The following is a 13421-nucleotide window of genomic DNA, read 5'->3' as shown; positions in this document are numbered from 1 at the left end:
CACTTCTTCATTCCACGCTGCATGATTAATTTGGGGCTTCAATAAGAGTACTTCCTGGAGCAGATCATAGGGCTACTTGAAAAACACTTCTGGCCACACCTACATAAAAAGGTGGGTCTGCCTGTAGTCCACCTCGCACCAAGGTGGGATAGTGTCTTCTATTTAGGCAGAAATACAATACAAAACAAGCACAAGCTACCACATAGGATAATAAGGTTGTTGTTTAAAACAAACAAATATAGAAGCCCTATGACACTTCCTTAGCAAAGTCCATCTCAAACCAATTAACCAATCTTTTAAGAAACTGGACCACGATTCAGATAAAGCGTAATGGTTAAGGCAATTATTTCCCAAACCACATAATAATTGATCTATTTTTGAAAGAGGGGTTTGATGGTCAAAGTGAAATACAAATATATCCCTGCCTCTTAGAGAATCAAAAGAATACACACATTGATATATTAAAAACTAATTAGTCTAGTAGTGAATTCTGTCTAACCCAGCATTTCACAAATGTATCTACCTAGAATCCCCTTTTCCCGCCCACAAAGAATTTTGCACGAACAGTAATTTTGGACTTCCCATCTTAACAGGAATCTGAGCCATCCATTTTAATGTTACTGCCAGCACTAGTAATTTACATAGCTAAACCAACTGCTTTGTTCTTCATGAAAATTCCTTCACTGAATTTGAAGTTTATCAAGCTGCTTTTGGAGAAAATATTCTATTCAACATTTTTATGTAAAAGACCCATACAATTATTTTAAAGTTTTTTTCTCCTACATATTTGAAAAATTAAACAATGGGAAAATAAATTATTTCAGCTGTACACAAAATGACAGGCAGAGGCTTTCACAGCTGCCTCTAACCTATGGCTTCCGAAAGGATTCATGACTACTTACCTATACCAAAAAAGAAAGTAAACAGACTACATTTGAATCTAAAAAATAAGCAGAAATGTTTGCAAAGTAGCTGTATTATTTACCACTGTCTATGGCATGGTAAAAGTTAACAATTTTCAATGGAAGTCCAGGAAAAGTAAGTGCCAGAATCAAAGAGAAGCAAGCTTTAACACACACACACACACACACACACACACACACACACACACACACAAACCACCCACCCCCACCCACCCACCCCCCCCGCCAAACCAAGATGTGCCACTACAGATCTAAATACAAAAATCAAGAAGGCTGGGAGAAAAGAAATGACAACATGTAAAAAAAAGTAAACTCAGCCCAAGTGACCAGAAAAAAGCTGGCACTCTCCCTACTCTGTCCTAGGGGATTCAAAGGTGGGCACAGGACCTAGGACTGGCCAGTCAATCACAGCTGTCCTGGGACTTCCCAAGAAAAGAGAAAGGCAGAACTGTACTCTAGGATCCTTAGCTTGTCTTGAGCTGCTGGACACTCCTCTTGCTTTCATGAGGGGAAAGGCTTTTCAGGAGACATCAACAGAGGAGAGCAGAACTGAGGAGATCATTTAACTCCTGGGTCAAGTAGTGCTTAACTCTGTGAATTTCTTTTAATTTAATTGCAACTGAAGGAGACCTGGTTTATCAGCAGTACTGATGATCACACTAAAGGTGGGGAAAGGTAAAAGTCACTTGCTCATTCCTTTAACAAATATCATGAATAAAAATCTGCATGAGCCAAAACAATGCTCTGTTTAAAAATTATTCACAATCATTAACACAGTGATTCACAACCATTACTTTTAGTTGCTTTTCTTATACGTTAAAAAAAGCTCTAATTAGTGTACAATTTATGTCTTCTTGTTACTAACAAGCGCTCTCCACCCCACTGTTGCATATTTATTGTTTAATGAATACACACTGGCCCATCAAGTGTTATTCCTATACTGGACTTAGCCAATCCCCTATTGCTTACAAAGTTCTATTCTTAAAATATTATGAGGAAAATCTTCATGTATATAGTTTTTTAAAATAATGGTTTTATCTCCTTAGCAAAGATCTTTGGAAGTGGGATGACCAAGCCAAAAGGTTAGATCACTTTCACGGCTCCATGTACGATGCTAAATTGCTTCCTAAGAAGGTGGGGGGCACATTAGGGTATAATGCTACCAATCATGACATTTTGAGTTCCTACCCTTGCTTTGGATACTTGAAAAAAAAAAATTCCTACTGATATGAATGAGGAAACTCACCGTAGATCTAATTTGTATTTCTTTGGTTACACAGTTTGACCATGTTCCCACAGTTATCAGTGTTATTTCCACTTTGGTGAACTGGCCTATCATTTGAATGTACTGTAAACACCAGGGCCCTACTGCTGTCAGTTTGCATGAGGTTTTCAGAAAATATTAATCTTCTGTTTATAGCCTATATAACTAACAATTTTCTATATAACTTGCACTTTTTGCTAATGAAAAATACCACATCACTATTTTATAGAATGGACTTGTGAGCCATTAGACAGTAAACTCATACATACACACAATATTTCTGCACTTTCCATTAACTGTCTTCCCAAGAGCCTAAGGAGACTACGTTAAAACCTACCACACTCTTCACCATCACAAAGGTAAGACTGCCAACTATTAAGCAAAGCTTTACCGCCCACCACCCCACTCATCCCTCTCCCCACCACATGCACACACAGTAACTTAGAGACTTCAGGAAATTACTGTGCATTCAGGAAATTACATGGATTCTTCCTAAAGTTATTTCTTTAGAAACCTCTGAGAATGTTTTACCCAGGAGAAATATTCTTGAGCTCATGATTAGGGGTTATGATTAAAATTGTATTTTAAGACCCATCACTTTAGTATTATCAATTTAAATTGCAACTTATTTGACAGCATGATAGGTCGATGTAGAAAAAGTATGATTAAAAAGAAATTAAACTCGGGTCTTAATGTAAACATTCCTCAGAGGAAACCTGTAAAACACCACCGACACTGAATACTGTTTTTCCTCCAATCTAAGATTCTACCAGTTGTTAAGATCCATCTCAATTGCAGTTGTTAAAAATGTGAAAATATAGGCAACTTAGAACAAATGAAATGCATTACTGAAGGCTAAAAGTGTTAAAGCTATGCTATCAAACTGTCAATAAATGATTTTTCCTTGTTAAAATATTAGAGGGAGAGGGAAGTGACCAAGAAAGCATCTAACAGAAGCAGCATATTTCAGAAAGATTAATATCAACATATTGATTTCGATATATTCCAAATAAACAGGAGATGTCAGCAGTTTCTGGGCTAACTGCTGAGCACCAGTTTACTTAAAGGTAACCACTGCATTTACTGAACTGCCCTAGCATCCCTATACTGTACAGTGTATTAGTTTTATGGCTCATAACACAAATATTACAATTCTTACAATTACCATGTAAACTGATGATTTCATCTCCTTGAGTCCACACTTTCCACCCCAGTCAGGGAGTCCCTGCCAGCCAGCCCTGAGCTGGGCTGCCTCACCAGAGGGTACACAGCAGGCTCTGCACCTGCCAGTCTACTGCTCACCCAAGCCTTGATCCTGCTTTCCTAGCTTCTGACAATCCTGGCTTCCAAACTTCCCAACTCTGGTTTCCAACTGCTTCTGTACCTGCCTCTACCTTGGTTCTCAGTTTTGCCTTATTTTCATCCTCAATCAGTTTTACAGTGATCATGACTGAGAGGTGACATATAGGTAGGTACACCTGGCTTTATATATTGCTAAAGAGTACTTTACTCAGTTTCTTGGACTTTTAAGAAACTTTCTGGGTTGCAAGTTACCTTCATTTCATTTCACATTATGCAGTGTTACTGTTTTAACTCTAAAGTTTTATTACTTTAATACGCTAAAACAACAACAACAAAAGGGTGAGAAAAAAGGCAGTATTGGGCTTCCCTGGTGGCGCAGCGGTTGAGAGTCCGCCTGCTGATGCAGGGGACATGGGTTCGTGCCCCGGTCCGGGAAGATCCCACATGCTGCGGAGCGGCTGGGCCCATGAGCCATGGCCGCTGAGCCTGCGCGACCGGAGCCTGTGCTCCGCAACGGGAGAGGCCACAACAGTGAAAGGCCCGCGTACAGCAAAAAAAAAAAAAAAAAAAAAAGGTAGTATTCTAAAGAAGCTCACATAATGTCATCAATAAATTCTGTTCCTATATGCCATGCATTTGGAATTTACAGTCCTACTAACAATATTCATTTTTAAAACCTTGGACAACTCAATTTATACCTAAGAGAAAAATTACTACACTACCTAACTCAGAACATGGTGAGAATCAAATGAAATGCAAGAGCAATCTATATACTACAGCCTATTTTAGGCCCTGATTAATATCGCTTTTTTGTTCGAGCCACTGTTGGCTCTCACCTGAGCTACTGCACCAGCCTCCTAACTGGTCTCCCTCCCTGCTTCCTTCCGCCCTTACAGTCTATTCTCACACAGTAGCTGGTCTCATCTCCCTCCACCCTCTCTACCTCCCTTCCCTTTTTCTAAGAATTAACATCATTCCCTTGCATATAACCCTTCAATGGTTTCCCATTACAATTAGACTAAAATTCATATTTTTTTGTCAAGGCCCACTAGGCATACAAGGTCTTAATCCCCTATATTCCTCCTGGCATTCATTCACTCAGCTGCAGCCACCCATCCTTCTGTCCTTTGCACGCATCAAGCATATTCCCTTCTTAGGAACTGCACAGAAGCCTCTTCTCCCACATCCTCACATGGCTCTCTCAGGACTGCTCATGGGTTGCTTAAGGAGAGAAGCTGTCTTTAACCACCCCTTGTAAAACTGTCCTCCTCCCCAGCCCATTACCTTCATTTTCTTTCTTCTCAGTGTCTCACTACCTGACATTATTCTTGTGTTATCAGCCCCCAGGCATCTCTAGAAAGTAAGGACCTGAGTTAGGGTACAGGCTTTGTCTTGTCTAACCACTGTCTGTCCTGCCTCTGGACTGGTGCCTAATAATCATGTTTCAGTGTATCCAAAACCAATTAAGTTTCTCCCAATTTTCCCACATCATCTAAGATTTCTTCTAATGCTGTCTTTTGATGTGTCTGTCACCTATGACCAGAGTTATTTTCGGATCTCTTAGAGTAGTAGTTTAGTTACTCAGAATCAAAGACACAAGACAGGTTACCAAGAACCACCAAAACCTAAAAGAGGAAATCTAATGTTCAGTGAAAAACCAATGGTAACTTTAATTTGGGAAAAGAACATTTAATGTTAAAATACTTTAACTACAAAATGACTCACCCTATGAATTTAATTAAGTCGTAAGACAAAGTGTACAATCAGAATGCTATAGGGAAGTATCAATACAATGCGTCAGTTTTTATCTGTGTCCCCTGAATAAAGCATTATAATGGGATTATAAAAGATGCTCAACCATAAGGCTGGGTAAATGAATTATGCTCCAACCATTCGATGGCCCAGTAAACAGCTGGTAAAAGGCAGGCTGTAGAGCTATGTGCAGCTGCATGGAAATACATCATCCTGCAGCACTCTCTAGGTGTCAGCACAGTTCCAGGAGCTTCATGTCATTACTTTTCATTACAAAGTGGCACATAAAGAACAATCTCATCTTTGTAAAATAAACACAGTGTTACGTTTATATGCATACAAAAGGTTCAGGAAGAATCAACACCAAAATATTCATAAAAATTCTGGATATTCTGAGTGTGAGTGAAGGACTTTTCTGTGTTTTCTAAATCTTTTACATCAAATGTTTATTAATACTGTCACCAAAAAAAGTAAAAAAAAAAAAAAAGTGTTTAAAATAGCTACTGGAGAGAGGAAAGATCTGTTTCTCAGAGGTTTTTCCACGTCGTATTGCCAATTCCTTCCCTACCCACTCTTCAGGGGAATGGGAGGGAGGGGTCACTTGAGAGAGCACCTTTCACCAGAAAATTAGCAAAGCTCCTAAGGTCACAACATAAAGGCTGTATGAAAAGTTGATGAATAAAAATAAAATCAGATAATACGACCGTAGCATCTTATTTTCTATTATGACACTACCATCAGTTATATTAGATATACTGTTAAAGACAAAGAAGTAAAAAAAATTCTTTTGAGTCTATCTGAAATCTATACTACGTTCTTAGGAGTTACTTTTTTGAAATGGCTTGAAGAAATGTTGTTCTTCTCCAATGTTTCTGAAGAACAAGACACAGCATCATTTATGTACGATTTTCTCTAAGTAACCAAATAATTCTCCACTATAGAAAAGCCAAAATGTTTCATATCTGAGTAGGTATTTCTCAGTTTCCAGGGAAACTGATATAAAATTGTCTGAAATAAAGACATTAAGAGCAAACTTCCAATGTGCCTGTACTTTATATTTGGCGTTCTGACCTTGTTTCTATGGAAACTTAATTAATAGGCAAATGCTGAAATTGAGGTTTCTCTTATCACTTTATTGAATGCCCCCCCAAAAAAGACAAATTGAAATGAAATTTTAACAATCATGTTAAACATAAAAAGGTAAATTCTGTACTCTGAACTCTATTTTTCCAGTTCCTGATTTAGCACTCCTTCCTTATCATACATAGTCATATGCTAAATGCTTAGTACCTTACCTGCCCGCTTACCAGCTTCCCCTTATGTCCCTCTGTCCAGGGCATTCTCGGCTTCAATTGGATTTCACCAGAACAAACTCTTTAAAATATATCAACGTGTTTACCTGACTGGTAAATTTAGGCTACTTCATGACTTCTACTTTTATTCATATCCATTGCAATGAATGTACAGACATAGAATGGAGAGGTAAATGTTGCTTCTGAGTTGTGTACAGTAAACTGGAATGGCAATAATCAAAACTGGAGTATGCTGAGATAGGCCTAACTTATGGATAAATTATAAAATATAAGGTGCGCTCTAAACAGTTTCTTAAGCATCCCAAGAACTGAATTTGGCATATCTACCACCTCCCAAGTCTGTCTCTTTTGTTCAGTAGCTGTGTTACACAGTCATTTCAGATCTCTAAGTCTTGGCTTCTTCATCGGCAATAGAGGGAGAATATACATGGGCCTTATTTGTAGATGGAAGAGCCAAGTGAAATACACATGAAAATGCGTTGTAAATCTTAAAAGAATTCTATAAAGGTCCAATTTTCGTCTCTCATCCTACACTAGCCAACTACTCACTGCTTTTTAAAATCTTTTAGAGGCTTACCTTACAGCAACAAGCAGAGCAGTTTTCACAAGTACTTACATGCTTTGTGTTTAAAGCTACAATTAATTCACATAATTTGTTCATTTTTTCACAATATCTAACTATTCTGAAAAGGGAGTAGTTTCCACTTACAAAGCCACGTCCATCATAAGGGTGAATCCACAGGCTTAATTATTCTAACTTCTAAGGAAATTAAGTAAACCCAACTAAAATTTAAACAGAAGAGCTGTAAGACATTTCGTCTATGAAATAATGAAATAATCTCTGGCATTTAAATGAAACAAATGGGCCAGTGGGGCTTTAACACCTTTATGATACAATGTTTTATACTTCAAAGAACACAATCTTTATTAAAGTGCCACTATGCTACCCAGAAATTTTTTTTGAACCTAGAGCCATCCCTTTCCGAAATTCTAGAGGCAAAAATCAAACATTTCCTCTCTTCTTTCTCTCCTCTCCTCCCCGACAACACCCCCCCCCAGCCATTTAGTCTTCAGAATTTTACCTGAATATTCTTAAGTTGAATAGGATTCTACTGGTGGGGGGGGGCGGGGGAGGGAGCCATGGAGACACTTTTCTGCTTAATGGATGTGGCATGTTAACTCCCAAACCTGTACATTACAAATTACAATCTGAATGTTTTTTCTCCTTTGAAACTTTTGTCCAGCAGTCTCAGGAACCACGTCGCCCCCCCCCCTTAGAACGGGTAAATGAAGTCGGTTAAGGTTGTGCAGCTGAAGACATACTTGTGTCAAAGTGGGAATTTTAAAGTAATCAGAACTCCATGGGGTCTCCTTTGGTAAAGAAAAAAAAAACAAATCTATTCTCTGCAGCCGTGGCATTAACGTTTCACACCGTTCACAGTTATTTTAAGCCCCCTCCCACCATTTTCTTTCCTATCGTGTTCAAATTATAGTTAGAAGGGATAAAGTAGCTTCTATCAGGGCGACTGAAAACATTAAAATCCAAAGAATTTTACTTAAGAACACCACATTGACTCTGTCCAGATCTATTTTGAATTTAAATGACAAATCCTATAATGTTTGTCTTAATTGTCTCGAGTATCAACTACCTTAACGAATGAAGTCTATCATCAGGCCCTTACCTAGTTCCTTCGGTTAGGTGCCATCTGGATAGGGAGACGGGATGGATACGCCGAAGTTAGAGTATTTAAGTTTTCATTAAGAAAAGAGAGAATACACCAGAAAGTCTTTGCTAAGTCCCACGAGATGTTAAATAGAACCACGAACAGGAAGGGCCGCGGACTGGAGGGTCTCAGGCCGGGCTGGGAAATGGGAACGGGGGAAAGAATTGGGCATTCGGGTAGGGAAGAGGAAAGCAGACTGGCCGGACGCGACGGGTAAAGAATAAGGGGGGGGGGGGGACGCCAGGCAGAGCCAGCCTTCGTCCCCGGTGCCCAGCCCTGGGAGAGCCAACTCCGGGCAAGAAGGAGCCCTAGGCGGCGGCTCCCTCCCGGGGGACCCTGGGGGCGGCGGAAGCCAGAGGTAAGCCCGAGAGCAGACGGCGCCGACCCCGCGAGGAGCGAGGCGCGCCCGCTGCTTCTTACCTTCGGGCATCTCCCGGTCGCTGATGTGCTGCAGGTGGTGGCCTTCGCCACCTCCGAAATCCAACTCGGCGGGTTCCACGGCAGCCGGCGCCGGAGCTACTGCCACCGCGTCCCCGGCCGCCGCCTCGTAGACCTCAGACTCGTAGTCCGGCTCCGCTGACCCCGTGCGCCGGCCCAACTTGGGGCTGGCATTGGGGGACACGCAACAAGACAGCGAGTTCCCCATGGGGCGCCTCCACTCCTCGCCGCCTCCGCCTCCGCTCGCCCCCCGACTCCGCCGCGCTCAGCAGCCGCCCCCTCCCCCAACAATGGCGCGGCGGGCACTGGCAGCCCCGGGCTATGCCGGGGCTGCGCCACGCATGCAGGCGCGACCTCGCCCGCCGCTCGCCAGTCCGCCCAGCCGCCGGGCCCCGGGCAGGGCTCCGGCCCCGGCCGCACCCCCGCCGCCCCCGCCTCCCCGCAGCCAACTAGTCTGTGAGGGCGGCGACCAGACCGGCTTATTTAAAAGGGGTGGGGACCAGACAAGCGCTGAGACGCACAGCCACTGCCGGGAGAGAGCGCAGCCGGAGCTCCTCCTCCTTCCGCCGCCGCCTCCCGACTGAAAGTAGCTAGCCTGGCCGGCCCTTGCCTACCGGAACGTGTCCTTCGGTCACCTGGTTACGACGGACCAATCACGACCAGAGTTCCCTCCACGCGCCCTCCTCAGCGCGCAGGCATGTGACTCACAATGCCCCGCCCCCGCCCGCGGCTGCTCCGCCCCCCAAGCGGCGCGCCCCGGACTCCGGTTTCCATTCATCTCTCGCGCTCCGAGCTTTCCGATCCTGCGGGAAGCGCCGCGGGAGTTTGTTAATCGAAGCCTTCCTGAGTCAGTGAGTGGGCTCTGTAGAAAGCCCCTGTTCGTAAAATGCCAGTTCAGTTAGCAACTCGGTTTCACCGGGTCGACAGTTGACTCATTTGATGTATTGCTCAACGAACTTAGTTACACCCCAATTTTTGACCGTTTTTTGTAACTGAATGCTCCTCCTGTCTTGGCTTCCAAAGAGTGTTAGTTTCCGCCTGCAGTTTAACCATAGCAACCACCGGGGCCCTGGTCCTACTCTCAATAAAGAGCTGTGGCTGTGTCTTGAATGAGACTCGAGGACACGTCACCCCTCCACTTCCTCATCGGTAAATTAGGTACCGAACTCCTCCCTCCCACCTCTGAGACGCTGGGATTCAGCAATTCGCTTTTCTCGCCCGTTTCTCTCTTCCACGGCAGGAGTTTCCAGGTTTCCCTACTTTAGCCAACAACAACGCATTAAAGCACGATTTTCTCATACAAACTTGAGAGTCACAAAGTGGAGTACCACGGTCTTGATTTGATGAAGATTATAACGATAGTTAACGTTTGGCAAACACTATGCGTGACCCCGTTCCAAGTGAGGTAGTCATTTAACCCTCGGGAACAAAATCCTCAGAAACCTTCATTTTACAGATTTTACAGAAACTAAGTAACGTTCCCAAGGGCACACGATTGATCAGGGGTGTGGCCAGGATTTGATCCCTGATTGTGTGGATCCCCAAAGGCACCTTATTGTGATTATCAGAAAATAAAGGTAGAAGTCAAATTTGGTTGGAAGTGGCATAGTGTATCAGGATTTTCTTTTTTTAAGGAGGAACAATTTTTTGATGTGGATTTTAAAATACTTTCCCTCCATTCAACATTGATTAGTCCCTCCTACATGCCAGGCCTACATGCCTACTGTCTGTGGGAAATAGTCCTGCCCTCAGTGACCTCAGGCACGGTGAGAAGACAAAGGCTTAGAAAGCCCAATTGTCTGAGGTCACACTGCTGCAAAGTACTTAAACCTGAAATTCAAATCTAGGTCTATTAACCCCAAGTAGATGCTGGGGTAAAGAGCTTGGTTTTTTTCCCAGAAACATGAGAGCCATTGAATGTTGTGAAGTTAAGGAGTCACTATCAGGTGGTTTGTAGTGAGGTCACTCGACAATAACTAGGACTGATGGAAGCAACAAGACCCAATAAGAGACTTTATATTCATCTAAGAGAGGAGTGAGGGTTCAAACTAAAGGCAGTGGCAGAGATTGGAGTGGAAGGAAAGGATCTGAGGTCATTTGGGAGGTAGAATAGAAGTGCTTAGGGGCTAGATACGGAGCGAGAAGGGGAAAAGAGAAGCAAAAATGGCTGCTACGATTCTGGCTTAGGGAACTACGTAGAGTGTGGTTACTTTTTCTTAGATAGTGCAGGAAAAGGAAGAGGTTTGGGAAGGAAGATCATTTTAGGTTCTGTTAAGTGGAGCATGGAAATGGAGCTCTCTGGTTGAAAGTAAAGCTCTGCAGGCTAAGTCCATTTTGTGATATCCCAGCTTATGTTTTCAAAAATAACACATTAAATCAATTAAAAAATGTGATTGGGGAAATTCCCTAATGTTGACAGCTAAGAATATCACATTTTTCATGGAGCAACTTGGAATCTATGGTTTTAGTAAATGAGGCATCCTATGTAAATGAAAACATAAATGAAAACATTTAAAATTGTGTTGTCATTAGAGTATGCACAAAGTAATTGAAGCTGTAGGTATAGAAGTGATTGCCTTGAGAAGACATGTATAATAAGGAAAGGAAGAAAGGAAGGAAAGCGAGAAGGAAGGAAGAGAAGGAAGGGAAGGAAAGAAGGGGTCTTCGAAAACAGGGAGATTTAAGTGGCATTTAAGTAAACCTGCCAAAGCGAGCAGTGGCAATCAAGGGACCTGAGTATTAATCAGGAATGACTGATCACGTGAGTCCCATGAGGGCAGGGATCACATCTGCTTCTCATTTCTGGAGCAGAGCACCTGGCACAGTACCTGGCCAGTAGCTGCTCCATTCGTAATTGTCCAGTGTTGTCCGTGGGGCAGGAAAGCTACAAATACCATTGGCTGTCGCAACTGGGTGACTGGGGATGTGTGCAAGCTGGATGGCAGGCAGTGAGTAAGGAAATGAATAGGGAACAGAAGTGCCCTTGACCGGTGGGGAGGGCCGTGCCGTGCATCCCTCTGCTCTCGCTGCAGGGAGATGGTTCGGCAACTTCTCCTGAGGAGGTTCCTGGCCTCCATAATCTGCAGGAAGCCCTCTCAGAGTCAGTGGGCGCCCCTTGCCTCCAGGGCCCTGCAGACCCCACAGTCCTAACAACCTGACAGTAACACCCAGCCAAGCCCAGTCAATATACACCACCAGAGTCTGTACAACAGCCTTTAACATCCAGGATGGACCAGACTTTCAAGACTGAGTTGTCAACAGTGAGACACCGGTGGTTGTGGATCTCCATGCACAGTGGTGTGGTCCCTGCAAGATCCTGGGGCCAAGGTTAGAGAAGGTGGTGGCCAAGCAGCATGGAAAGGTGGTGATGGCCAAGCCGGATACTGATGACCACACAGACCTCGCCATAGAGTATGAGGTGTCAGCTGTGCCCACCGTGCCGGCCGTCAAGAATGGGGATGTGGGGCTTCCCTGGTGGCGCAGTGGTTGAGAGTCTGCCTGCCGATGTAGGGGACACGGGTTCGTGCCCCGGTCCGGGAAGATCCCACATGCCGCGGAGCGGCTGGGCCCGTGAGCCATGGCTGCTGAGCCTGCGCGTCTGGAGCCTGTGCTCCGCAACGGGAGAGGCCACAGCAGTGAGAGGCCCACGTACCGCAAAAAAAAAAAAAAAAAAAAAAAAGAATGGGGATGTGGTGGACAAGTTTGTGGGCATCAAGGATGAGGACCAGCTGGAAGCCTTCCTGAAGAAGCTGATTGTCTGACAAGCAGGGAAGCGTCCTGACTGCCCCCGCCCACCTGGGCCCCATGGTCCCGGGGGACCCAGATAGAACCCACAGCCCTTCTGTCCTGGCCCTTTCCACCTCCTCCCTCTGCCTGGCCCCTGTGGGTCTGTGCTTTGGAGACCAGGCCTCCAAACACAGGAGCCTCAAGTGCTCCCAACCTGGCTGACCGCCAGGGTGGCCGCCCAAGGAGCGGTGCCACCTCCGAGCCGGGACAGCCGTCGCCCCACCCACTCTCTGCTCCCTCTAGGGCTTGTCGCCGTGCTCCCAGGATGCTGGGACAGAGTCCTGGGGCCAGCCTGCAGTAACAGCTTGGTCTCCCTGCTCCCTTGTGATCTGAACCCCAGTGCCTGGCTCATCTGCCTCCTGCATTTTTCTTTCCTGCTGCTGTTTTGTAAAAAAAAAAAAAAAGGAAAAACGAAACCCAAACAAGTGAGAGTAATATACATAATTCCCTCATTTTTTGTAGGTCTGTAGTAAAGAACTTTATGTGATCCCCTCTAAAAAAAAAGGAGAAATGAATAGGAGGTGAGAAAATGGAGACAAGGATTCTCTTCCCAAACATTTGGTTGAGAAGAGAGATGTGGTAGTCATTAGAAGGAGATATACAGTTAAGAATGCTTTTTTTTTTAAGATGGAAAAAAAATGTGAGTATATTTATATGTTAAAGGGTAAGAGCTGATAGAGAAAAAAGGAGTTTGAGGTTAGAGGAGACGGCAGAATTGACAGAGCGAGGTCCCCAAGAAGGCAGAACTGGATGCATTCCAGGGCAGGCATAGATTAGCTTTGGACTGAGAGAAAAGCAAGGAGAGAGGACCTGGGTGACAGACCTCCATTCTGGGTCTGTCAGAATTGAGACATTACTGATAGAGGACAGGTTTAGGAAGAGCTCATCTGACGGCCTCTACTTTTCTCTATTATAATAG

The 13421-nt window shown here is 44.0% G+C and overlaps 1 protein-coding gene and 1 pseudogene across 3 annotated transcripts in view; one reads left to right on the top strand and one right to left on the bottom strand.

Annotated features, from left to right (window-relative positions):
* The window catches only part of CCNYL1 (cyclin Y like 1), a 35750-nt gene extending 26568 nt beyond the window's left edge, over nt 1-9182 (bottom strand). For both annotated transcript variants that reach the window (XM_079923719.1, XM_079923720.1), the window contains exon 1: nt 8699-9182. In XM_079923719.1, the coding sequence (XP_079779845.1) occupies nt 8699-8924 (226 nt within the window). In that variant the 5' untranslated portion in view covers nt 8925-9182. The remainder of the gene's footprint in view (nt 1-8698) is intronic.
* Nucleotides 9183-11752: 2570 nt separating this feature from the next.
* On the top strand, nt 11753-12769 carry LOC307187678 (thioredoxin, mitochondrial-like; annotated as a pseudogene). Its single transcript has 2 exons — nt 11753-12167; nt 12397-12769. The product of its transcript is annotated as a thioredoxin, mitochondrial-like (transcript).
* Nucleotides 12770-13421: the final 652 nt, after the last annotated feature.

The sequence above is a fragment of the Stenella coeruleoalba genome (genome assembly GCF_951394435.1).
Source record: "Stenella coeruleoalba genome assembly, chromosome: 6".
NCBI classification, from domain to species: Eukaryota; Metazoa; Chordata; class Mammalia; order Artiodactyla; family Delphinidae; genus Stenella; species Stenella coeruleoalba.
The sequence above is the reverse complement of the archived record's forward strand: the minus strand, read 5'-3'. Positions and strand labels throughout refer to the sequence as shown.